Source organism: Microtus pennsylvanicus, chromosome 3 (assembly GCF_037038515.1).
Source record: "Microtus pennsylvanicus isolate mMicPen1 chromosome 3, mMicPen1.hap1, whole genome shotgun sequence".
Classification (NCBI taxonomy): domain Eukaryota; kingdom Metazoa; phylum Chordata; class Mammalia; order Rodentia; family Cricetidae; genus Microtus; species Microtus pennsylvanicus.
The window spans coordinates 49,660,675-49,688,247 of record NC_134581.1 but is presented as its reverse complement, the minus strand read 5'-3'; the positions used below and the strand labels follow the sequence as shown (position 1 = coordinate 49,688,247).

At 48.9% G+C, this 27,573-nt stretch overlaps 1 protein-coding gene across 1 annotated transcript in view; it reads right to left on the bottom strand.

Moving 5' to 3' along the window:
• The window catches only part of Lipc (lipase C, hepatic type), a 131,605-nt gene that overhangs the window by 12,431 nt on the left and 91,601 nt on the right, over nucleotides 1-27,573 (bottom strand). Inside the window, 6 exon segments of the mRNA XM_075965315.1 lie at nucleotides 2,223-2,465; nucleotides 5,230-5,463; nucleotides 7,137-7,254; nucleotides 8,556-8,729; nucleotides 9,002-9,049; nucleotides 11,210-11,400. Of these exon segments, the coding sequence (XP_075821430.1) occupies nucleotides 2,223-2,465; nucleotides 5,230-5,463; nucleotides 7,137-7,254; nucleotides 8,556-8,729; nucleotides 9,002-9,049; nucleotides 11,210-11,400 (1,008 nt within the window).

Below are 27,573 nucleotides of genomic sequence, written 5' to 3'. Positions count from 1 at the left end.
CGCTGTTTGACCTCCTGCTTCCAGCTCCTTGTACTCTGGGTCTTCATTGTATGGTGGTCATAATGATCCTTACATGGGAGGCAAAGCCCAGAGTTTGGGTTCTCGTTGTCACTGACACCATGCCTTGCCTTTGAGATAGAACTCCTCACAGCACCTGGACGTGATGGACGCCCTTGCCTTCTTGAAGGTATCACTCCTTGCAGCCTTCTCCTACTCCCCCTCTGTGGCACTGGCCGGGCGGTGAGGTCCAATAGAAAGACCCATTTGTAGTGGCTCATCTCCACACTTGTTGGCACTCCTTACTTTACAGCTAAAAATCAACCTTCCTTATGCTGATCTCAGTTTCTCACTGTTTCTCTGGAACTCTCCCTGGAATGTAGTGGAACTTTCCAAAGAATTAGTTGAGAAAAGCCCAAGACAGACAGATCCCTCAAGTGACAGTTTGTCTGGTCACTTAGAGGAGGTCTGGGGAGAATGGAGAGGCAGGAGGGAGGCCGTTAGAGGAAGAGTAAGGACTGGGAGATCACTCTGGGTCTGGGTCTGGATCAGAGACTTCAGAGACTGTAAGAAGTGAAAGGCTAGCTGTGACTAAATACAATGCTTACACTCACAAATGGTGCGACCTCTCTGATCTCAAAGTGTTTATAGGAAATCTGAACAAAACACATCCCATAAATTACGGCATTCTCCCGCCTGTCTCTGTCTCCTCTCCCTGCGTTCCCTCTGATAATAAGGCAGCGGAGTGCTTTCGGCTCTCCCTGCACCGGGTTACCTCACCTGCTTCCTCAGAGGGTGACACCAGCCCATCACTAGCTAAGAAGGACTTAATACAGATTCCTTCCTATCCTTTAAAAACAGCCTCCCAACTGGCCACACTTCCTCCCGACGGAGTGAGGACAGGAGCGGCTGATAAATTGCCTGGATCCACTGGGTGGTCATTTCCTGATTCTCTTCTGCCAAGGTTGCACTCAGCAGCTTTCCCCGAATTCTGGCAGGGATGTTTGCAGGGAAACAGATCCTTTGATGGCTCCATCAAATATCTCAGGGGCCAGGGGAAAGTGGGCCAAGTTAGTAAAGTTATAATCAGGGCGTTACATTTATCTTGCTTGACACACCAGACCCTGACCAAAAATGTACAGTGCGTGTCCTAGGAAAGTGTAAATAGTGACTCCTCTGTACCGCGGGGTTGGGCAATGCGGTCTTCTTAAGGTTCTGCATGTGACTGGAAGCCCGCAACAGAGATGACCATGGTCATGGCCATTGGAGAAGGGGGAGTCATGTGGCTGCTTTAAAGGCCTTGTACCAGCACCATCAAGAGAATTTTCTACAAGATTGGAATGTTTCATTTCTGTGCTGTCTGATTTAGCAGCCATGAATTTATTTGAACCCTTGGATGGAGGCTGGAATGAGTAATGGCATCCTGGTTTTTTTTTTCCTGAAGTATTTAAATGAGGGTTTAGAAGGTGGCTCAAGAGGTAAAGGTGTTTGTCAACAAGTCCAACAACCTGAGTTCAATCCCTGAGACCCACATGGTGGAGAGAATTGACTTGTGCAAATTGTTCTCTGATGTCCATAAGTGCACACCATGCACAATCCCCCTCCCTCCTCATATATTATATAATAAAGTAATAAAAGTGTAAAAAGTGTATAAATAGCCACGTAAGAGTGGGTGGTTACCTTTCCTGTACAATGATATATTGGTGACAGAGCTGACCAGTTAAGTCTCACAGGGTGTCATCTACAGCTTCCCCGGGGCAGGATGATGTGGCCACTGACACATTGATCCCATGGTGAGGGACATTAGCTTGGATACATGAAACCTTGCTCATTGGAAGGAGTGAAGAGGAACTGGGAGACTAAGAACTCAGTCCTTAGCTTTATCCTTGGCTGGTTTCAGGAAGTCCTGGCGAGTCCCCTTCATATCACTGGCAAGGGGGTACTGTCCTCACTGGATGTGCCTGGAGCAAGATAATTTACTGAAATATAGTGAAATAATTGTTTCCAAGGGACCTGTTGCCTGTTGGGCTGCCCCGAGCTCCTGAGATGGGTTCTGTCAGTGGACAAGATTACTGGTGGGTCACTGCTGGGCAAGACAAAGAAGGGCAGCGAGCGTTGATTGGTCCCTACAACTCTGCACATGCGTACAGCTCTTCTTTCCTGGCTTTCTTCTCTGGTCACTGTAGCCCAGAAAGAGTTCCTGAACCTTCAGGTAGGACACTCACCTCTGAAGGGAGCCTGGGCTCGGGTGATGAGAAAGAGCTTCTTGCTCTTGCCTGGCCAATCCTTGCGGATGTCATAGCCCAGAGTGTTGCAACGGCCCTTCTTGCAGCTTAGACACAGGCCCTGGCTGAAACTGTCCATGTCACTGCATTGGAAGCCTGTGCTCTGCAGGCCACTGTGTCGCAAGGAGTCAATGAAGAGGTGCACCGAGCGCTCATGAGCACATTTGATGGTCTGGGTTATGGCTGAGACACAGGACAAAAAGACAATTAGCACTCTGAGCCCCAAGTGGCCCCAGCAAAAAGACTCATGGTTTCAGTCCTAGGTGTGTGTGTGTGTGTGTGTGTGTGTGTGTGTGTGTGTGTGTGTGTAGCAGGATTGCGGTGCTCTCCCAGACAATAGGGGTCTGTTGCAACAGAAAGCTAAAGAAAGTAGACCTCTGTAGTCACTGAGATCACCCTGCTATGATAACATGGATTAGACGGTGTTTTTATAGGCACCTGCTGTTCCTAGGTAAAATCCAGATCGCACAGCTCACTTCTGAGGTGTCCTCACATGGTTAGCAAAGACCCAGTGCTGAGGTCTGGACAGAGAGTTACTTGGATATGGGCTGTGGGCTTCCTCTCTTCTTACCACAGCCAGGCCCTCCAAGTCTAGGGCCTAATCCCCAAAGCAAAATTTTTAGTGTTTAACATTCTGGGGTAGTGGTGGGTTGGGGGTACAGCAAGATGGCTTGTTAAGGAAAGGGGCTCACTGCCAAACCTCAAGACCTGAATGTGACTAAGATAAAACTCCTATAAGTTGCCTCCACACACACGCGTACCCAACACACACAAAATAAAAGAAATATAATAAAGATAAAAATTAAATTTTGTGTGTGTGTGTGTGAGTATGTGTGTAAGTGTATGCAAGTGTGCATGTACCACAGTGTGAGTGCTAAAGCCAGAAGACGACTATCAGGAGCTGACATTCCCCTTCCTCCTTTACATGGTCTGGGGATCCAATTTAGATCAACAAGCTTGCATGGCAAAGGCCCAGACCCACTGAACCATCTTCCTGCTCCATCAACCTTTTTCTTTCAAGACAAAGTCTCGTATTGTCTGGGCTGGTTTTGAACTCTTGTCTCTCAAGTGCTGCGATTACTCCGTGCCTGGTTTTATGCAGAGCAGGTTCCAGGTTTTCCTGTAAGCTCTGCTGGCACTCTGCCTTGGAAGCTACACACCCATCCTCCCATCATGAAATCTGACCTTTTTAAAGAAAACCTTCCAATTTCTAATCTAATCTGTAGCAAATTATTCTTAAGTGAAGTCAGGGAACAACCAGAAGATACAGCAATACCTAAAGCCAGGTCAGGCACAGGGCATCTTGCCTGGAGCCACTTCCTTTAGTGTTTTAAAACTAAATGCAATATTGATCATCTCGGTCACCATCAGCTCTGCTGCTGGTGTCTGTTAGGAGGGCTATACTGCTGGCTGTCCACGCAACCATTCCCCACAGCTCCCCAGCAGTGCCTGGAGGCAGCTGTTATCAAAAATGAGAAAATAGCCTCAAAGACGTTGGCAGGGCTCTGGGAGCTCTCTGGGTGTGGTGCCTGTGTGTGTGTGGGTGTGGTGGGGTGAGGAGGGTGGGGAGGGTGGAAAGCTGTTATCAAGCTGTCTTCTGCATAGGTGTGGTTGGGGGAAATTCTCCAGAATGGGAGCCCTTTAAACAAAGGGGTGAAGGACTCAGAATTCCTCCTTACCCCCAGTTAGGCAAACAGGTTGCATTCAATTAGCTATGCCATTTTAAGTTTAGCGTGGAAAAGAAAACGGCAGTGACTGGTCAAAAATGTGTTTACCAGGCAAGTGGTGACCAAACACTCTCCTAAGGTCTGTGCTGAGCTTTGCAAGGAGGGGCTGTAGCTCTGAGAAAGTGTGAGTGAATCAGCTGAGACCTGTGGCTGACCGGAGGAGTGGTGACGCTGGGGAGATGCAAAGACAGATAGGGGAACTTCCCAGAAGGCTCTGGGGTGTAGCAGGAAGCTGGGAAAGCAGCCAACTGCGGCAGGGGAGGCGGTGAGGTGTGCGAAGGTCTTTCTGATACTGGAGAGGTGAGGGTGGTGATGGAATCCCCAGGGCATGCTCAGCCTGGATTTGGATGACCGAGGTGGGAAGCTAGTGTGTAGGAAGGGGGTCTCCAGCTGTCACAGAGTGACCTGGCATGCTCCCATCAGGGTAGCATAGCAATGAGAACTCTGGAATGCCTGCAGTTTCCACGGGCCTGGAAGGCGCGGTTGCATGTTCTTTAGTTCCTTTTTATCCCTTGTGTGTTGTCAATGTGCATGTCAGTAGATCTGCTGCTGGAAGTTGCATGGGGGCATGTGGGCCTGGGGGAGAGTGATAACGGGGGTCGGGAAGTCAGGCCTAGGCTGGGGAGAGGTCAGGAAGAAAGTGATCGCCATGCAAGCACAGGGATCTGAGTTCAACCCCCAGAACTCAAGAGCAAGAGCCAAGTATGGTGGAGTGCTTGCAATCCCCATGCTGGGGCGGCAGAGACAGGCTAGGGGCAGCTACCCTAGCTGAATCAGTGAGAACCAAACCAGTAAGAAACCTTGTCTCAAAAAACAAGATAGAGTGCGCACCTGTATACACACACACACACACACACACACACACACACACACACAAAGTCAAATGCCCTCCTGTGACCCTAGAGACTGGAAGCCTCCAAAGGTGGAAAGTTCCAGAAAGGAGAGGACAACAGGCAGGGCCAGGACTCAGCTCTCAAGGGCAAATGCCCTTTGAGCAGCTTCTGTGTCACTCTGGGCAGGGGTAGGAAGAGATGGCTCCTGATGGTGTTCTTCCACGTGGCTTCCAAGGCCCTCTGAACTGTCACAGGGAGTAGCTGGGGGGACCACCAGCCCCCCAAAAGACCTTTGAGACCCTATAGCAGGGTCTCTAGCCTTGCTGAGATGGTCCTGGAGGCCTCAGAAATAGGCAAAGGCTCTAGGCTTTGACTTTCTGTTCTTACCGTTTAAGCCGTGCTCTGCAATGTGTCTGTAGAGCTCCAGGAAGTGGCAGCCGGGCTGGAAGGTGCCCCCATTGGGGTAGAAGTCATAGTGGGCAATGGGCTGTTTGATGCCCACACTCAGACCCATGTGCTCACGGGTGAAGGTGTGAATGGCATCCACAAATATGGCATCATCTGGAGAAAGACGGTCGCTAGGGGACGATCCCTCAAACATAGGGCCTGCAGGGTCCAGTCCTGGTGAGAAAACGAAAGCAGGCATAGATCAGCCTCAGAAGGCTCTCCTCCCAGCTCTGATATCTTTGCACATTTCTGGGCGAGCAGGAAGACAAGAGCTTGGTGCTTCTCTGGAACCTTCCACTCTAACATTGCCGTAGAGCCACAGTCATTCACGGTGCGGAAAATCACCCAGGCCAGGCATTATTCTAAGGGGAAAGAGGTTTACAGATCAGGAGGTAACAATCAGGTTATGAGTGAATGCTTGATTTATTTAAGCAAATCAATTTTAAGTGCCTCCCCTGGTAGTTTCTGCAGCATCTGTTTGCATAAAAATGCAGCAGCCCACGGTGCTCATTATATGCAGGTCTGATTCCTTGGGCAAAGGAAGAATCTGTTTGCCTGTGTGTTCTCAGTAGTCTCCTCGAACAAGCTGGCTTCCTACGCTCATGTCATCTGATTGGAAGGTCCAGAACAAGCTAAGGAAGGGATGGAAAGTGTCAACGTGTGGGGGCTTAGTAAGCCCCAGGCTCCGAGTGGCAGACATACTTGCAGGAACAAGAATGGCTCGTGGACGCCTGCTCGGGGAGAGTACCTATGCAGCACGGCCTCTCTTCCTCGGATTTGTCTGGAGGACCCTTTGGTGGCAGGCCTCAGCCCCGGCTGCCATCGTTGCTGCAGCCAAGGGAGGAATTGACAGTGAGCTGTTAGGTCCCCTGCTCTCCACCCCACCTGCGGCCTTGGTGCCATCCACATTTCTTTCTTTAGACTGACAGCCAGATGACTAGAGCATAAGGAGCCCTTCTGCTGTCGCCCGTGTGGGTGGCCTGGTTGTAAATGCTGGGATGTGACAAGGCCTGCTGGAATGGGAGGCTGAGGGCTCAGGCCTGATAACGTCTCACTTTGTGGAATTCTTTGTTTTTTTTTTCCCCATTTTGTGTGTGTGTGTGTGTGTGTGCGAGCGCGCGTGCACGCGTATGTGTGGTGTGCATGTTTACATGTGTGTGGGCACCTTTGCAGGTAGGAAGGTGTGCATGTGACACCAGAGACTGATGTCAGGAGTCTACCTTAATTGTTCTTTCACCGTATTCAATGAAGCAGGGTCTCTCAATCCAAGCCTGAGCTCACACGGCTATGCAGCTTGCCTCGGGGTTCCCCCTCTCTATCTTTACCTTTCAAGGCTGGAATTATGGGTGAGATTCCACACCCATTGGGCATTTATTCATACTCTGGGGATCCCAGCAAATTCCAATCCTCAAATTTGCTTGCAATATTTAAACCCAAACTTTGGGGAATTCTGACCGCTCTAGCAAAGCTTCTAGCAAGGTAAGGCATTTATGTACATTGGAGGCAGGAGTGTCAGGCTAGATACAGAGCTGGAGGCTGGCCTGGGCTACATGAGACAGGTCTCAAAAACAAAAACACAAATAAACAACAAAACCAGTTTGAAGTTTCTTGTTCTAAAATGTAATTGGAATCCTCTTTTGAACCCGTTTGGAACAGCTTTGAGAGTAGTTCCCTGGAAGAAAGGTCATAGGAAACAGGCTGTCCTTTGTTCTGCGTTCCCATGGGATAGCAGCAGTTCCTGACAGAAGACCTGCTGGGGAGTGTGTGGTGTCATCCCCTGAACTAAGAGTCATCGACGAACATAGGGAAGCAGATATGTGCTCCCTGCACCTGGCGGCCACAGTCACCTGTGATTCTTCCAATCTTGTGCTTTCCATCCATGGAGCTGCCTGCGAACCCTGAGACATGTGCTCCCAAGCTGTAGCCGATTAGGTGAACTTCGCTTGGAGGAAACTTCACAGATTCCTGCAAGACAGGGCAGGAGGGTTGAAGGAAGGGGCGGTATGAAGCCAAGAGCTTCCACAGGGCCTGCTTCTGCGGGGGCACCCATTCCTGCTTGGCGCTGTCCATGAATCAATGCTTTATACTGGGAAGCTGTCACCTCACTCACTGACTGTCCTCTTTGGGATATCCTGGTGACTGCTGCCTCCTGCCTGCCTGGCTGCAGCTGAAAAGTTCCATTGGTGCCCTGTGGAAACTAGGGGTCCCCTTGTCTTCGCCTTTTAAGGCTGTGATTACAGGGGGGATGCCACACTTGTGCAGGCGTGATGGCTCCTAAGTGTGTTTAGATTCCTCAGGATTGGTGTATCCAAACTTCTGTCTTCTCTGAGTCATAACGAATGAAGTATAGTTTTAGGCCACACTGGGGCATCCAAACTATGACCCACAGGTTTCAAGAGCATAGATATATTTATTTTGTGTGACATGGTGACAGGACATTGTCATTTACAAAGTTCATAATGGATAACTGTGTACATGAGTGTGTGTGTGTGTGTGTGTGTGTGTGTGTGTGTGTGTGGTCAGAGATAACTTGAGGAAGTCGGTTCTCTCTTTCTGCCATGAGGGTCCATTGTTCTCTGATAATGTTTTATGATTTTGTAGTGGACTGCATTCAAGGCTCTCCATATGTCCTAGTCTGCTTTCTGTTGCTGTGATAAAACACTGACCAAAAGCAACTTGGGGAGGGAAGGGTTTCTTTTACTCTGCAGATTACAGTGTACCATGAGGGGAAGTCAGGGCAGGGACCTGGATGCAGGAACCAGATCAGAAACCATGGAGGAACTCTACTTTCTGGCTTGCTCTCCAAGCCTTGCTCAGCCCGCTTTCTTGTATAACTCCGGATCACCTGCCCAGGGATGGCACTGCCCACAGTGGGTTAGGCCTTCCACTTCAATCATTAATGATGATGTTGATGATATATAAAATGCCCCACAGGCTTATCTACCGGCCACTCTGACAGAGGCATTTTCTCAATTGAGTTCCTCTTCCCAGAGGACCTTAGCTTGTGTGTCAAGTTGACAGTACACTAACCTGCACACCATGGATGCACGAGATAGCCTAGGTAGGGATGGGACACTGTTGCTTCAGGATAATGGAGGGGTTTGCAAACAGGAGTGGTGGCTGTAGAGGAGGGAGAAGATGCTCAAGGGAGGCCTCATATCTGGCCTCAGACCAGCAAGCTGTGTGTCTCCTGGGGCAGCAGTGAGACCTCTCTTTGAGACCCGCTCACCTTCCTTGCTGTCAGAGGAGCAGGCCAGTGGACTTACCTCCAGCCATAGAAGAAGAGCGGCCACCTCTTGGCCTACAACACGGGTGTTGCGGACAGCGATAGCGTAATGTTGGTAAGCCAGGGAGATCCACTCCACCATTCCTACGTTCACGGGTCGAGACTTCAGCACGCCTACTAGCTTCCAGATCCACGTTTCTAGCAAGCCATCCACCTGAGGGTGTGCCACAGGTTGTCAGCCTAGCTGAGAGGGGAGAGGGAGCCCTGTTCCTGGGGTCCCTGAATACACAGTCTCAATACAACACTAGATCTTCCCTTCCAACAGAAAGGTCTGGGATTCCTCAACCTCAAACTGAGGACGTTTGAGTTCAGGAGCTCTTGCCCAGCTGTCAGCCCATCTCTAGCTCCGCCCATGTGGTGTAACCCCATCTCCAGCCCCAGAGTTTGAAGACACAGTGTGCCCAGACCTTGCCACATTCTCCCCACCTGAGAATCACTGTCTGAATTTTCCCCCACGGTGGCACTTTCTGAGCCCTAGAACAACGGAAAAGTGTGTGAAAATGAGGTCCTAGAGTTGACTTGTGGAGGTCAGCTCCTCAGTGCCTGGGGTCCCACAAGGTCTGTCCTGTCCTCTTCTCCCTTTTGGTGGGATGAACCTGAGACCTAGAGCCTTGCTTTGTGTGCCCCCTGCTTGGGATAACACTTGGGGGTGCTCGCTGTGTTCCCAGAGCTGAGTGTTTGTTTGTACCTTGGAGAATAAGTAGAGGTCAGGGAGGGGGGAGGACAGGCAAGAAGGAGGTCACAGCCGAGTCTAGGGCATTCCAGACAGTCTTGTAGGCCTAAAGGGGGTATAAAGGTGTCTGAGGAGTGGAGAGATTTAGGAGAGGTCAAGGTCAAACTGCAGGAGGGGAAATGGTAGAGCTCCATCCTCATACCCCACTGCACCCCTATCCCACCCCCATTTAGCCTGCCATCCTTCCAGGGGAACTGAGCTATGCTTATCGAAGCAATGTTTACGGAGAGCCAAATATACCAGCTGAACTACTTTGCATGTACGTTACTTGGCCCCTGTGCCTCCGTTTCTTCGTCAGCAGCATGGGAATGTTGCCTGGTTTCCAGTAGGGTTGTTAAGACCAAAGGAGTGGATGGTGGGTGTGGAATTCTTAGAACAACTCCAGGAGCCCAGGCAAGGTGCAGAAACCCACAGTCTTCCAAGCTCTTGTTGCTATCAGCATTAGTGTTTCTAGGTAAACATGTGGTGGTAGTGATTGTAGTGATGGTGATGGTGATGGTGGAGGTGGTGGTGGAGGAGGTGGAGGTGTAGTGGAGATGGTGGTGTTGGTGATGGTAGTGTGGTGATGGTGGAGGTGGTGGTGGAGGAGGTGGTGGTGGAGGCAGTAGTAGTCCTGGAGGAGGTGGTGGAGGAGGAAGTGGTGGTGGTGGTGATGGTGGTGTTGGTGGTGGTATTGATGGTGGTGGTGGTGATGTTAGAGTCTGCAGAGGTTGCATACTCTGGAAAAACAAATTTTGAGACCAAAGAACACATTTTGCTATAGGAGCCTGCAGCTTTGGGTTGCATATCAAAACCAAATTTGTTCATTTGATCATTAATTCAGTGAACAAACATTTTGGAGCACCTAATGTGTGGTGAATATTGGCTTGCAACGTCAGATAAGAATAGGACAGAACCTTTCCAAGCAGGAACTTAAAGCCTAGTGGGTCAGAACAACAACTAAATGAGAAAGCCCCACAGAAAGAAGAGCCAGAGGGTGCTGAGGTCTAGGAAGTCAGGGACCAATTGCCACACCCTGGGGAGGGCTGCCCTGCGGCAGGAATGGCCTGAAGGAGATCCTGATTGAGACTGTACCTACTGGGAAAGAAAAGCTAACCCAGAGAAGAGAATGAGAAAGGGGACACTAGGAAGCGGGCAGAGGACGGGAGGGGACAAAAGAAGGTGACAAGGTGGACCGATGAGCCAGTTTATTCTCTAGAGCAGGTGAGGTGGGGGTTTCAAGAAGACTTTTTGTGTCTGGAGATATATCAGTGGAGTGATTGCCTAACAGTCTTGAAGCTCTAGGTCTGGTCCCTGGCATTGTATAAAATAAACAGAGTGTCACACAACTGTTGTTCCAGCCCTTGGAGGTGGAGCCAGGAGGAACAGGAGTTAAAGGTCACCCTTGGCTACATGATGAGGCCAGCTCTTCAAAAAATAATTTTCAAGTAGATGACAAAAAATAAATTCTAATCCATTTGTTGTAGGAGGGGTGACTTCATTGGCAAAGCACCAGCCTTACCCAGAGCCCACATTTGATCCTGAGAACCCACTTAAAGTTTTTTGATGTGATGCTGGAGATGGGTCAAGGTTAAGAGTCTATACTCCCTTTGTGGAGGACCTGAGTTCTGCTCCCAGCACCCATGCCTGGCAGCGCACAATTACCTGTAACTCCAGCTTCGGGGGATCCAGCACCCTCTTCTGGCCTTGGTGGGCACCTGCACTCTTATGCACATACACAGAGACAGCACATACACATAACATTTCCTCTGCCCTGCTTACTCCTGGAACTGAGAAAACTGGGCGGTGCTTCACCAACAAGGAATGTGAGGTTATCATTGACATTGTTAAAGTCCAGCGCACTAGGAAGAAAGACAACGAGCAGGAACACACAGAGAATACAGCACATCAGCACTTCCTACCGACCACCCGTGGATGATCATGACCAGCGGCTGGGAGGTGTTGAAGCCACACTCTTGCAGTGTTTCTGGGCTCTGGACTCGGAGCTGACAGCCTCGACGATCATTTTCATCTTTGAAGAGCAGGAATCTCGTCCCCATCTCCTGTGATGGTTTCCTTACTTCAGCAGCTCCATAGCTTTTCCCAAATGGCTCTGGAATTCAAAATCAGGATTGCAGGTGAAGCCTGGCATATGTCCCATCAAAGCCGATCTTGGGATGGTCCACAGGTGGTTCTAAGCTCCAGCTGGTGATTACTGAGAGGTCCCGGGAACCAGCATGAACTCCATCTTTGAGGAACCCAAGGATATTCATGGTGGGATGGCCAGATGGTAGTGGGGGACTTGGGAAGTCCCCACACAAGCGGAGTGACCTGACCTTCCACCTGGTAAGTAGCCAACAAGGCACTAGCTGCTTGGCTCGGAGGCTTGGGGAATGTAGGTGAGGCCGCTGGGACTGAGGCCGGCACACAGTGAGCTTCACCCCAGGTTACACTGGTAGGAAGAGGCAGTCAGGATTTGAACCCAGCTCTGTCTCCAGGGTAGAGAGCCAGCAGAGAGAGAGGATGTCACTACATGTCACCCCTCCAAGCTCAGCCTGCTCTCACTGTAGACATAATATGCAACCTAAACCTTGAAGGGATTCACTGTAGAGCAATAGCGGAGAATCTCAAGGGTGACAGATTGTCCTTGAATGCTGAGTGTTACTGGAGCTGTGTGTGTTTGGGGAGTGGGGCCCTCCGGCTGAGGGAACAGCATGCAGGATGACTCAGAGGCATGAGAACTCGTGACCAAAGACACAGAGAGAGTCTGAGCAGGAGAGAGCATGGATGCCAAAGACCTTGGACTTAATGCAGTGGGGGCTGGGAGGACAGGTCAGTTGGTAATGTGCTTGCCTTGCAAACCTAATGACATATGAGTTCAGTCCTCAGCACCCACACATAGAACCGGGCCCTGCAATGCGTGTTCGGCATCCCAGGCTGTTCTGGTTTCATTTCCACTACTGTGATAAAATGTCTCGATCAAAGGCAACTTAGGAAAGAAAGGTTTCTCTGGTTTACAATTCCAGGGTCCAGTCCTCCGTTCGGGAAGTTAAGAGAGGACCTTGAATGCATGCATACTTAGCCCTCACTAGCATCCTCTAAGCCAGTCCAGGGCTGCTAACTGTCCACTTTCAGGCTAGATCTTCTCTCATCAATTAAGGTAATCAAGACAACCCCTCGCAGAAATGCCACAGGCCACCCTGACTGACCTAGGGAATAACCCTTCACTGAAACTCTTCCCAGGTTAGTCTAGGTTGTGTCAAGTTGACAGTTAAAATTAGTCATCACACAGGTAGTCCTCTGACCTCCACACATATGCTGTGGGGTGTGCTCATGCTCGCTAATACACAAAAGCCCCCCTACACACACACACACACACACACACACACACACACACACACACACACACACACACCATACGCATACATGGAAATGAAAACGAGGATGAAAACAGTAGGCATCTCTTGGGGTTGTTGAAGATTCAAGCTGCTTTGTCAAGAGCTGAGAACAACGCCTACCACAGACTTAGCACTTAGGTAAGGGTGGATTGTGGGACTAAGCTTGGATCCAGCCCTGGCATCTGGTCCTTCTCATCTGTGAATCTTGTCTTTCTGTGAAAATGTACCCCCGCTGGCCTCCCAGGGCCAGTTCCTTCCTGTGTATATTGACTCTGGATTTACATCTGAGAACGTGTCTTAGCCCAGGTACCCAGGGCCTGCCAGCTGAGCAGGATGGAAAAGAGTTTTCAGATAGAAGCCCAGGGAAAACAGAGCGATCGGCTCTCCCCTTCTGCCTTTGGATTCCTTCCCCGCGCATGCGTGTGAGGAGGGAGACAGCTCTCAGCTAACACACGCTGCTCACTGCTGATGCTCCAGGCCTGGCTGGGTCTGAGCTGGAAGTAGGTGGGAAAACATATGGCTGCCCTAAGGCTACAGTGAGGATGCCATGAGGGGGGCTGGGGAGGTGTCCAGAGAAGATGAAGCTGCGGTGGAGTCTAGGTTGAAGATTTTTCTAAACTCATGTCCAAGAGAAATGAAGGAAGAAAAGGGAGTCTGATGCGATTCGGTGGAGGATGTACAAGTCGGAGGGATGCCGCGGAGAGGGGCCTCGTGCTACTTTGCGCAGCTCCAGCACTTAGACGTGGGACCCGTGGGACCCGTGGGACCCGTGGGAGGGCATGATACAGAGAAGATACTCGACTTTAGTTGAAGAGACTGGCAGGGAGACAGAATAATGGTAGTAAACCAAGCAAGATAGATTAAGTGATTTTGTATTATATTTTATTCATGTGTATTGTATGAATGTATGCATGTGCCTCGGTACATGTGTGGAGTTCAGAAGGCAACTTTTGGGAGTTGGTTCTCTTCTTCCACCATGTGGGTCCCAAGAATTGACCTCAGGTTGCCAGGCTTGCCTGCAAGGGCCTTTGCCCACTGAGCCGTCTCACAGTCCCCAAGACAGATTGTTAAGGAAACATCTTAAAACTTATACTGTGAGGTCAGGTTGCTGAGAGGGGCCTCAGATCATGTAACATTTGGGGCATTTCCTTTCAGTCCCCCTCCACCCGAGACATTTGGCCAACACACTAAAAAAAGATTTATTGTATTTGTATTTATATGCATGTGTGTGAGACTGTCACATGAAGGCACACATCTATAGAGCCAAGGGCATCAGATTCCCTGGAGCTAGAGTTACAGACAGTTGAGAGCCACCCAACATGGGTTTTGGGAGACAGAATTCAAGATCTTTATAAGAGCAGTGTGTGCTCTTAACCACCAACCCATTTCAACAGTCTCTCTATAGGTATCTATTTGGCCTTTTTCTGAGATTAGATATGAATGGTTTTTATATGCTTCTTCTCCTGCCATGGCAGTTTTTCACAGCAGTAAAAATTCTTTACAAACATGTTTTTGAAAGGTGGTATGATTTATCTGTTTCATTTATATTTAGTTTGTTGCCAGATTTTTTTTTCTGCATTTAGAACAATGCTTCAGTGGCCATCTTTATGTTTAAATCTTTGCCAAAATCTATGTGATCTCCAGTAGATATTCCTAAGAGCAGTCTTGTTAGTTTTGTTTATAGCTCTGTGTAAGTTCATACACACTCACCGTGTTTTCAGCATCTTGGTATTCCCAGGACTAGGAATCGAACCTGGGGCCTCACACATGTTGGCAAGCACTCTTCCCCTGACCTGCATTCACAGCTCATGTTTTCAGCATTTTTTCTTGTGTGGGACGTTCATGTGTATGTCTGTGTGTTTGTTGGCATGAGTGTGGGTGCTTATGTGTGTGTGTGTGTGTGTGTGTGTGTGTGTATGTGTGTGTGTGTGTACACATGAGGTCAGAAGAAGACATTAGATTCCATGAAGCTTGAATTACAGATAGTTATGAATAGCCTGTGTTTGGTGCTGGGAACTAAACTCAGGGCCTCTACAAGAGCAGCAAATGCTCTTAATCACTGAGCCATCTCTTCAGTCTCTCACGTCTTAAGAGACAAGGACTCCAGTGATATGAAGCCAGATGGTACTGTGGTTTGGAGAGGCAATATTACCTGAAGTAAATAGTCAGCTACTTCAGGAGAATCTACTTCTCTTTCTTGGGAAAGCAGGTGGTGGGGGCGTAGGAGACCTTGGGTTGTGGTCTATCAAGTTCCCGAGGATGCCAAACACCTTCTCCTTTAGACAAAAGGATTTTTGGATATTATTCCTTGCCTCGATTTCTGCATTCTCAAGCCAGCTCTGTGTTAGAAGATCCTTGGAAATCCATACCAGAACAAATTACTTCCTCTTCTCTTGGGCAAAGACATCATCAGGTGGGTGACTCCGGGCAACTGAGCTAGGCCATCTGGCCTAGGAGAAAGCCAGTTGAAGGCTCTGCTTGGCCTTACTTCCTCTGCCTGCAATGCCTGTGCAGGGTGTTTCTGCTTGGCTGAGCGCATGCCAGGTGCTTGCCAGGTACTGGGTGAAGTTAATGAAGCAAGTGCAGGAGATGGAGGCCTCGGGTACTAATGTACCCCTGCAGAGCTGTTTGCAAAACATCTCTACAAATTCATTATTTAATTGTGCTTGAGTGTGTATACGTGCGAGTGTGTGTGTGTCTGTGTGTGTGCTTACCACACTCTTGTTCTGTAAACACGTAGTGTTGAAAATATTCCCAGACCTGGCAGGAGTCCTCTGGAAGACCATAGTTTCTCAGTGTCCCTGAAAATTCTCCAACCACATCCTCTGCCCAGGATGGAACATTCCCACGAAATAAATGTAGCTGCCACTCTGTGGCTGCTGGCATCAAGCCAATGGTTTAAAGCTGGGCCATGTTGACTTTGGAATTCCTTGTGTGGGGCTTAGGCATTGTAGCTCAGTTGGTAGAGTGCTTGCCTAGCCTTCACAAAGCCCTGGGTTCATTCTTAGCACTGCATAAGCCCCATGTGGTGGTACAAACTGTCATCCTAGCCATTGGAAGTGGGAGGCAGGAGGATTAGATACTCAAGATCATCCTTAGCTACACAGGGAGTTTGAGGCCAGCCTGGGCTACATGAAACCCTGTCTTACAAAGGGGGAGATGGCTGAAGATATGGTTCAGAGGTTAAGATTGCAAACTGCTTTTGTAGAGGATCTGAATTGGGTTCCTAGCATCCACTTCAGGTGACTCACAACTACCTAGAACTTCAGCTTCAGGAGATCTGACGCCTCTGACCTCCTTGGGCAACAGTACTCAAGCGCAATATGCCCACGCAGGGACACTCCTGTATACATAATTAAAATAATAAAAATAAATATTTTTTAAAAGCTCATGAATTGGGAATGCTATTCTTAGGCTTCTGGCTTCTTTTTCCTATCTGGTCCTGTAGGAATCCATTAGTGATCCTCATCTGAGCCTAGCTTGTTGATGCACGGTGGGGCACAGTGCTGGAGAATATCAGGGCCCGGTGCTCTGTAGCCAAATTGCCTGGCTTGAGTCCCAGTTCTGCTGCTAAGGCTCCGTGGCCTTAACCTCTCAGTCTCCTCTGTAATAACAGACTAACCGAAACACCCACAGTAGGATTATTGTAAGTCAGAGGTGAAAACACATTGTTTCCCATGGATGTCCAACCTTTTGGCTCCTCTGGGCCACACTGGATGAAAAAGAATCATCTCGGGCCACACAGTAGTATCCAGCCCGTGGGTTTAGAGAGAGTATATATGTTTATCTTTTCTGACACTGGGGCACGAAGTTCATGTAGGAGACCTAAGAGTTCAGTTACAAAACCATAAAATAAAAACAGACCCCCCTCCCCCAAATACACACAAATCTCATAATGGTTTAACTAAGTTTACAGTTTTTTGTCTGGTGGCATCCATAGCTATGCTGAGAGCACCTGCTTGAAACTAAACGGAGGGAAAGAGTTAAGTCTCCTCTTTAAATCCCCTGAAATCCTGGTTCTCCAGCTTTCACCTCTACAGTGTATGCACATATGTATGTATGTGTGTGTGTGTGTGTGCATGTACTTCCGTGCAGGTGCATGTGTGTCTGCTTCTGTGTGTCATGTGTTCATGTGTGGTGTGCCTGTGTGTATATGTATGTGTACTTGAGTGTGAGTGTCTGTGTTTTATGGTATGTCTGTGTGTGTATGTATGTGTATGTGTGTGTGTGTGTATGTGTGTGTGTGTGTGTTTGTGTGTGCCTCTACCACCCTATTTTAGGAAGTGGTGGGGAATGAAGCATGAGTCACTTAACAAAAGGAGAGACTGGATTTAATCAGGGTCATTTATATAGACTGACTGACAAGGGGCCCGCGATTTTTGAGGAGGGATAGGCACATCTAACAATCCCACTTGTCAAGCAGCCAACAGGAGGCATAGAGAATGGCTTTGACTACTAAGAGTTAGCCACACGCCAACTTCCTGGAGTCCTAGTCCCAGGAAAGATCTCTGGGAACTTTCTAGAAAGAACTCTGTGGGAATCTGTGTGTTGGGTGGGGGCTGTCACCCCACTCAGCCATGCTTCTCCAATCTCCATGCTCCACATTGCAACCTCAGTACTTTGGTTTCTATATATTTTTTAAATTTTATTTTTTATGTATAAATGTATGAGTTGCGCGTATGTGCACCACCTGAGTGCAGTGTCCAAGGATGCTGAATGAAAGTGTTGGATCTTCCTGAAACCACCCTGTTAGAGATGATTGGAAACCACCATGTGGGTGATGGGAATTGAACCCAAGTTCTTTGCAAGAGAAGCAAGTTCTCTGAACCACTGAGCCATCTCTCCAGCCCTGCCATGGTTCTTTGAAACTGGCGGCAGGGGAGTATTTACACTTCAGAAATTGGTGGAGTCTAAAACTCAGATTGAATTTAATTTGACAATGTGTTTAATGTGTGGTTGTGGGTCTGCATGTGTGGTGTGCATGTGTGGTGTGCACCTATGGTGTGCATGTGTGGTGTGTGTGTGTCTGCATGTGTGGTGTGTGTGTGTGTGTGTGTGTCGGCATGTGTGTTGTGCATGTGTGTTGTGCATGTATGTGTGGGTCTGCATCTGTGGTATGCATGTGTGGTGGTCAGAGGATGTCAGACCTGTGGGAATTGCTCCTCTTCTATGCCATGGGTTTGGTGGTTGTAACTAGGCTGGACAACAAGCATCCTTACCGCTAAACCATCTTGCAGGTCCTAGACAATTGTTTCAATGAGTTTAGGCTTCCACAGAAGATAGAGAAATATGCTGGATTCGGATGGCTTCTACTTCCAAGCCTGAAAACCCCTCAGAGATAAGGAATGGTGGGAATGAGAAGATGGATTTTAAGTAATATCTCAACAAATGGTTGTTTTATGCTGTGGGAGCTCCTTTGGCTCCTTCAGCCAATAGCCTTCAAGGAGCGGAAGGAGCTCCCACAGCAGTTATCTGTGAGGGTGCGGAATCTGGTCCATCTGTTGCAGCTCACACAGCTGGTTACCCATGAGGAGAAAAGCAGGACACGGGCTTCTGCCCCAAGTGCAGCCTCCTCTATGGTTATGCAGGTAGTTGATCTTTGATCTAGGGTTTATCATCCGTGGACAATCTACCTACTGAGCAGTAGATGGGCTGGATTTGAATTCATGCCTGCAGTGGCCCTGTGTGGTGGGTGGTTCCTGTTTATTTATTGGCTCACTTCCTCATTCACCCCTCCCTGTATCTACACTGTGTGTGCTCCCCACTTTCCACCAGCAGAGATCTGTCTTTTGGCTAACCAGTTTCTGGAGCAAGCTTAGTTTTTAGATGTCTTTGTTTTGTTGGTTTTTTCCCCCCTCATTTAAAATTATATCTGTTGCATAAAAAACTGAGTTAACAATAGAAAATAGAATTTTTAAAATACCTTACAAGCTTATTCTCCAACAGATAGACTTCTTGTTTTCTGTGTTTCTAGTCTACATGCAGAAGTAAATATACATTTTTACACAACTGTGCAGGTGACTTTTTATTTTTATTTCACAGAACACAATAAACATTCCTCCATGTTTCTGTGGTGTTAATGTAATATTCCACCCAGGGAGTGTTTGCTAATGTGTGTATCCTCTTCCCTGTCACAGGATAAGCGATATATTCCTGACTGGTCTCTTTTATAAACTTAACTTCACAGAGAACATTTCTCCTTAGAGAATTGCTCCCCCCAGGCTGGCTGGCTTGTATGAGAGGACTTGATTAACTGACATTGCTGTTTTGACATGATGGTAAAGCATCTTACAGCTAAAACCCTCCCTAGGTGTCAGCTGGACTTACCTCTGGACCAAGGAATCCTTGCTGGCTACTCTTACGTCAGTTCCACATGTAAATTAGAGCTATCTAAAAGGAGGGAACCTACACTGAGAAAATGCCTCCATACGATCTGGCAGTACAGCATTTTTTTATCCAGCCTACTGTGGGTAGAGCCATCCCTGGGCTGGTGGAAAGAAGACTGAACAAGCCAGGGGGAGCAAGTCAGTAAAGCAGCACTCCTTCATGGCCTCTGCATCAGCTCTTGCCTCCAGGACTCTGCCTGGCTTGAGTTCCTGCCCTGACTTCCTTCCGGGATGAACTATAAGAGTAAGCCAAATCAACCCTTTCTTCTCAAACTTGCTCTTTGGTTATGGTGTTTCACCACAGCAACAGAAACCCTAATCAAGACAGAACTCATGCGGAAGCCAAGAAGTCTCATTAAAGGTGATGATGGGGCTGGAGGTATGGCTCAGCTATTAAAGTACTTGCCATGCAAGCGTGAGGACCTGATGTTGGGTCTCTAGACCATGAGTGAAAAGCTAGGTGTGGCAGCACAGGCCGGCAATCCCACTGTTGGAAGCAGACATGAGAGGACGCTTGTGGCTTGCTGGCCAGCTAGTCTAGCTGACTCTGACAGTCCCAGGTTTAGTGAGAGAAGTTGGGTTCTAGTTTGTTTTCTGCTATAATAAACACCATGATAAAGAGCAGCTTGAGGAGAGATGGACTCATCTCATCTAACGTTTCCGGGTCACAGTCCGTCACTGAGGGAAGCCAGGGCAGGAACTTGAGGAGGAATGCTTCTTGATGGGTCCCTCATTAATTCTCTGGCTTGCTCAGCTAGCTTTCTTATACAGCCCAGTCCTGCCTGCCTGGGGGTTGCTACAGCCCCACTGTGGGCTTTCCTAGTGATCCTCAATCAAGATGATCTCTCACAGACAAGCCACAGGCCAGACTGATGGAGGCAGTTTTTCTGTTGCGGTTTCCTCTTCCTAGGTGAGTTTGGGTTGTGTCAGTTGTGACAATAAAAACTAGTATGCACACCCTGTCCCAGAAAATAAGGTGTAGAATGATATAGGAAGATATACGACCTCTGACCTCTACAGCATGCACATACCAGTGTACGTGTCACCTATATATGGTAATTATAAACATGTACCCACATATACATGTACACACACATACACAGACGCACAATAAATAAAAGTGATGTGGGGTGAGTAAAATGGAGGACACAGGACTCAATATAAAATGATGAAGATATTTAAAAAGTCAATATAAATAGAGGCAATGTTTGTGAGACTATCACATTCTTGTCACTTGATGTCCCTTCTCTTATCCAAGCCTCCTGACATCCCTATGAAAGAGGAGTGGTGCGGGAGAATTGTCTGTCTTTTGTCAATCATGTTTTAAATAAATGTTGATTGGCCAGGTAGGAGGTATAGGCGGGAAAACCAAACAGGAAGCAGAAATGATGTAATGAGAACAGGAGAATTCTGGGAAGGAGGAAGTTGATTCCTCCCATTCCTGCCCAGACCACCAAAGCAGCAGGATGTGATCTGCCCCATTGAAAAAAGGTACTGAGCCACATGGCTAACATAGATCAAAAAATGGGTTAATCAAGATGTGAGAGTTATCCAGTGAGAGGCTAGAGCTAATGGGCCAATCAGCTTATAATTTATGGTGACCTATGTGTGATTTTCTTTGGGACTAAACAGCTGGGGGACCCGACAGGACAAAACCCCCCAAAACAAGCAGGCCTGGCCCCCGTTCATGTGGAGTTATCCAAACTCAGGGAGGTTAAGAGTATTGGCCAAGGTCACATAGGAAGCAGATGTGCTGGGCTCAAGCTTGGCCAGTCTTAGATCTAGTTCTTTATAAAGTTTCTTTTTATTATTCATTATCACTGTGTGGGTATGGGGCATGTGTGTGCATGTGTGCATGCCATGGTTTGCATGTGGAGGTCAGAGGACAACTTTTGGGGGATTCTGGTCTCTTTTTCCACCGTGAGTTCCTGGCATTGAATTCAGGCTTACACAGCAAGTACTTTTACTGACGGAGCTCTATTGTCAACCCAGATTTCCCCGCAACCCACTACTCTGCCGCCATTTCCCTAAACGGTCTGCACAGACGCCATTTCATCCTCGCAGTGCCGGGAGGTAAGTGCTGTTGTGGTCTTTAGGGAGGTTAAATAACTGAATGTAGGGCTCAGAACCAGGTTTGAAGAGACCCAGTTCCTGCGTATGCTCCACTAGGACATGAAGGTGCTCCTTCAGAATTCTGGAAGCCAAGTCACCTCTGGGACAGACCCATTCACCTGCTTGGCCAAGCCTGCAGGATACACTCTTAAACACGAAGTCTACAACACTTTTGATAACTGTTTTCCAGTGGTGGAAATGTGACCCCTCCATGGCAGGTGTAGAGAGACCTCATAGAGGACTGGTCTCCAGGAGAAGGCATTTCCAGCAATATAGATGCTGAACCTTTTAAATTAATTACCTACCTTAAAAAGAAGTGTGTGTGTGTGCGTGCGCGTGTGTGTGTGTGTGTGTGTGTGTGTGTGTCTGTCTGTGATGAACAACCTTGTGGAGTCAGTTTTCCCCTTCCACCTCTAAGTGAATTCTGGGGATTGAACTCAGGCCACCGGGCTTATGTGGCAACCACTTCACCCACTGAGCCATCTCGTTCTCCTGCTGACAAGGTCTCACATGTCCCAGGCTGGGCTCAAATTTACTATATACCCAAGAAAGGTCTAGAACTTCTCATCCTCTTCCTCCAGTTCCCCGGGTCAGGAATTACAGACACATCCCCACACCCAGTTTGTGCAGTGCTGGGGATAAAACCCAAGGCCTTATGCAGACTTGGCAAACACTCAACTGAGTGAGCCACACCCCTGGCCTGAGCAGGTTCCTTTTTGAGTCTGTACATCTCCTTTTATAGACAATCTGACTTTGGGCACTCTAGAACTTTCTTGATGTTCCTATGCCTCCCTTGCACAGGAAGATCCCTCCTCCATGTGTCTTCAAGAGACCTTTGACCCCGAGCAAGCTCTTTCACTTCTCATTTGGACAATAAGGGCTTTGAAACACCTACTTTGTGAACCACTGGGTCCCTCTTGAGGTCTCCTGGGTGATAGAGTGAGGCACGCTAAGCTTCTTGACTCAACCAGACCAAGGTTCTAACCCTGAAAACCAGCTGGATCCCGATTTCCATCCCCGACAATCAAAAATCTTGGGGAAACTGCCAGGGTCATTTTGGTTCTAAGATATATGTGTGCTAAGGCCACCGCCGGCTTTCGGTATGGAAAGATCCAGGGGGAAGGTTTCTTCGAGGTCAGAGTTAACCAAGTAAAAAGGGAAGTGGCAGTCAGGGCGTATGGGTGCTGCTCTGGTCTCTGGGCATGCCCTCTTAGGGCTGCAGGGGCCATGGCCTGCAGGTGCACCCCACCTCAGAGCTTCAGGGGCTGTGCTCTGCAGGTGCACCCCACCTCAGAGCTGCTGCTGGCTATGCTCTGCAGGTGCACCCCACCTCAGAGCTGCAGGGGCTGTGCTCTGCAGGTGCACCCCACCTCAGAGCTGCTGCTGGCTGTGGCCTGCAGGTGCACCCCACCTCAGAGCTTCAGGGGCTGTGCTCTGCAGGTGCACCCCACCTCAGAGCTTCAGGGGCTGTGCTCTGCAGGTGCACCCTGTCTCAGAGCTGCTGCTGCCTTCTGTTCCAAAGATGAATGCTTGTGCCATCAGAACAGCATTAGGCCTTAGCTTGGCTAAATACCCCAAGATTATGCTGTAAAGCAGAAGTCGTCCCAGTATGGGAAGTGTGTGCTGAAGCATGAGGGATGTGCTCTTCGGAGTGGGGGGCTGGCTGGAACTGGGCCTGACCCTCATTAGGGCTTTCCTGTAGAAAAGCCTGGACTGAGATCACCAACCGTGGTATACTTAGGCCCAATTCCATTGCATTCTTTTTTGTCCTTTTTTAAAACAGGGTCACATGTAGCCCAGGCTGGCTTCAAACTCCCTATGTAGTTGAGGATGATCTGAAACTCCCCATCCTCCTGTCTCCACCTCAGGAATGCACCACTACACTGAATTTATGCAGCACTGGGGATCGAACCCAGGGCTCTGTGCTTGCTAAAGAAGCACTCTACCAACTGACCTACACTTACATGCCCCGCCCCCATACAGTCTCCTGAGTGCTGAGCCACTGCACTTAGCTGGAGCTTGGAGGTCAATGCATCCCCTACCCCCATTTCTGTCCGAGCTCATGTCAGATCTCTTCTCTGATGTAACCCACAGTTCCTTCCAGATACTTGGCTGTTCTTCTCCACCCAAGTCTTCACCATCCTGTTTAGCAGCTTTCTGTGAGGTTTGTGAATTCTGTATTTCTTAGGTAGCCTTGTGCCTCAGATGACTGGCTTGACGGGGTTCTTCTGTGCCAGGAAAAGCAGGCCCCTCTGGAGAAGGGGGGATTCCTCTTTCCTAGTTCCCTTTCGGATGTACAGCCAGTTCGAAGTCTGCTGAGTCCCTTCTTCTGTTGGCCTTGGGACTTTCTGTCCAAAGGAGGAAATCCAGTGGCCAGACTAGACTTTCAGTCGCCATTCTAACAGGGAAGTGAGACACACCCGGCCAGCTTGCTGCCCTTGACCCCCACTGAGAGGACACTGCCCTCCTAGTCTTTGCGGTCTTTACCCAATTTGTGCTTCATGGGCTTAGCGTACAGACTCCTTGGCACCTGGCCTGGGGCAGTTGACTTGGGAGCTCTTGGGAAGCCTCTAAACCTGCATTATCATAGAAGGCCTTGTCTTTTGTGGTTAAGAGAAGGAGCCTGGCCTGAGTTGAGTCTGGAAACTCACAGGGTAGATGTTGAGAACTTCTGACTCTTGAAAGTTGAACTCTAGCAGGGCCGTGGTGGTGCATACCTTTAATCTCAGCAGTTGGGAGGCTGAGGCTGGAGGATTTCTGTGACTTCAAGACCAGCCTGGACTCAGAGAGAGTTCCAGGACAGCCAGAGCTACACAGAGATATCCTGTCTCACCCCTCCAAAAGGGGGTTATCCTTTAACCTCCACATGCACACTGGCATGTGCACTGATGTGTGGGTACACCTTGGGCAAGTTTACAGGTAGCGCTGTATAGCACTGCATAGGACTCTAGGTAAAGGAGACAGTGTGTAAAGCACCACCTGCAGTTCCTGGTGTAGCAGGTGCTTCATAGGACAGAGCCATTTCACAGAAAAGGGAATGCAGATGGTCCTTAACACGCGGGAAGATCCAAACCTCAGTCTTCAGATGAGAAACACAAACTGAAGGTGTGCCGATACAATCTCACTGTTTGAGGGGTACGCATTTCTACTTGACCGCATACCTTCTTGACAGGCTGGCAGAATGAAAAACTGTGCAACTCCCAAGGAGAGGCAGGCAGGTTACAAAAGCTACAAAAGCATTTATTCTCCACCTCCTTCTCCAGAGCTCTGGGCTGAACCCAAGGTCTTATGCACGCTACAGGAGTGCTCTCCTATTGAGCTACACACAACTCTTAAACACACTGATTTTGAAAAAACTCATTTATTTATTTGGGTGTTGACCATGCTCTAGCACTCCTGGGCAGGCCAGAAGAGAATGTACGGAGCTGTTTCTCTCCTTCCACCGTGTGTCCTGGGGATTGAGAGCAGGCCCTCAGGCTTGGGCTTGGCAGCAGCACCTTTACCAGCTGAGCCATCTTAGCGATCTCTAAATATATTTACTCTGTATTCACTTTCTGGGAACTTACCCTGTGGATCTGTCTGTGCATTTATGAAATATAATGAATACAGAACCATTCCCAATTGTATCATCTATAATTATAAAATACTGAAAATGTCCCCAGTGTCCATGTAGAGTCCAGATCACTAATCAGAGACAAATCCCTTGGTGCCAGTCTGGAAGGATCTCTAGAATGTACTGCTTCATGGTGATCATTTGTACCAAATGCTGGCTAGGCTGCCTGTGATGCCTTTCGGGGTGGGGGGGCTACAGTAAATACAGACAGATTTGCTTCTATCTGTGTGAAGAGACACCGAAAAGATACAGAAGAGGGAAGGAGAGGGAAGATAGGGCTGCAAATCTGTTCTCTTCTGTACTTTTTAAACTCCTAAGCCATGGGAGGGTTGCCTCTTCTTTTGTTTGGTTTTCTTTTGTTTTTGTAACAGAGTCTGACCAGATCTGTGGCTGGCATCAAGCTGGGCATTCTTCTGCCTCAGCCTCCCAAGTGCTGAGATTATAGGCATAAACTACCCCACCTGCTGGCATGTTGATCTCTTTAAAACCTAATGTTAAGTCCTTAAGTAAAAGTTGCTGACTTGTTATTTCTTTCTTCAGTTTTCAATGCTGGCTGTTTAAATACCATGCAGCTGCTCATGAAGTTCCTCCCTTTGCCCCAAAGGACTCTGAGAGCTGACCTCTCCTTGCCTGACTGTGAAGCCCAAGAGTCTTCTTAGTTTCCCATTCAGATAGATGCCTGGATATGATGTCTGCTATCCAGACACCCAGACACCGTGATATAACACACATTGTGGCTGATGAATGGTTCTTTAAGAGGCCACCCTCTCTGAGACAGGCCTGAGAGAGCAGGATGGGTGACCCAAGAGGCTAAAGATGGCCCCGCAGGGAACTTCCCACATGGGTAACATCCTCCGTGGGCAGAACTGGTCCTGGAAGATGGACAAGTGCTTAGCATCAAGGAGCAGAGCATACCAGGGGCAGACAGAGCAGCGAGGGCTGGGCGGGGGCTCGGAGGTGCCTGCCCTGTTGGTGGAGCTTTGGAAGGGATATGGGAAGACAGGCCTGCTGAGAACGCCCTCATTCTGCCTTAGACCTTTCCTCCTTTGTTCTGGTGTCTTTGAGATTCAGACAACTGGCTAGCGGGCAGTCCTTCTGGGCTGGTGCCCATGGAGTCCTCGCAACAAGCGTAGCTTAGACATGTCAAATGTGATGAATGTTTCGAAGGAGCAACAGCTTCTCTAGGAACTTGTAGTTCACACTGGCAGCTGAGATGAGCCAGGATCTTTGGAAGAACCAGATCTCAGGTAGGCCATGAGAGTCTTTAATACAGGCAACTGCTAGCCATATACCCCAGATATAATCAGTCATGATGGGGGGGGGTCTCTGTGGGATCAGTGAAGATGGGGACCACCCCGGGAATGCCTGAGACCTTCACAGAAAGAGGTGGCCTACAGAGAGGTCAGCCAGTCAAGCAGCAAAGTACAAGAGTTACCAGAACAGAAGCAGGTAAGCAGGAGTCTAAGGCTTGGGCCTGCTGAGTGCTGTTCTCTAGGGCCATCCTGGGGCAGCAGCTGAAGCCTGCACAAGGTTGGGAAGAGCCTGGAGCCTTGGCCCACACTGGGACACAAAGCTTCTGTATGTCTGGACTTGAAAACACATTAGGGAACATATTACTAGAAGTTGGTCTCTTCCCTGAAGGTAGTGTGTTTTCAGGGAAACCTAACCTGGAGCTCAGCCCCCAGCCCAGTCCTGTTCTGCCTGGAATATCCTTGGTTCTTTGCCTTTGCAGGGAGATGGTTCGGCTCAGGCTGTTTAGAGTAGGCAAGTAGGGTAGGATATGTAGGTTTAGGTAAGTCGCCGGGACTGAGGAGTGTCAAGGACCCTGCATATGGACCACAGCATAGCCCGTCTCAAAGGAATTAGCAGCGTGGGGTGTCAGAGATGAACGGTGTGAGAACCATGCAAGGAGTCTACCGCAGAAAGTCTGGTACCTTCTGATTACTGTCTGTCCTCCTCTCAGCGACCCCAGGGAGAGAAAGAGAGTAGGGGAGAGACTCCCAATCCTCTTCATCACTATAACGATCCCACTGATTGTCGCCTGAGCCTGGACTTCCTAGATAACATGCTATATGGGGGAAGGGCTGAGCTTACAGCGGCTCCCCTGCAAGTGTGTGTCCTGACTTCTGCTTTCTGCTCTCAGAACCCTCTCCAGGCACCCAAGCATCCCCATTCAGTCATCTCTCACTCCTTCTTCCTGTTCCTTCACCTCTCAAACCAGCCATCGGCAACTCACCGCGGTAGGGACACTGTCCTGTTCCCAGCCCTCCATCCTCCAGCACCAGGCTGTCCCTCTGTCTGAACTTCCTGCCCACAGGCCTTTTGCCTAGCGTGGAAGCTCTCTCTCACCTTCTTGTACCTCAGCCTTCAACCTTGGGGAGCCACAGTCAGCTCATTTGGCAACTGACTGGGGGGGGCTCCTTCTGGCCCTCAGAAGCCTTACACAGACCTTCCAGGGTGGACTTGGCCCTTTGTAAGGTGTTGGCTTCATGACCAGGCTCTGAGCTGTATGCGTGTTATGAATTCGTGGATCCTGGCACCCAGCACAAGGCCTGAACATTGGTGAGCTAATTAGCTGAAGTAAATTAACACGATAATTCCATTTATCTGTCCTTTCTAGGGAAAGATTTGTTACAGTGGAGCCAATACCAGGAGGAAGAGCAGTCTAGACGTGGTCTACCTGCTTCCCTTCTAATACCCGCCCCCTTTCCTGGAGTTAGGAGCTGTTGGTGCACTTCCACAGCCATCTCGTTCTCTGTGTGGGGAGAAGGCATTGC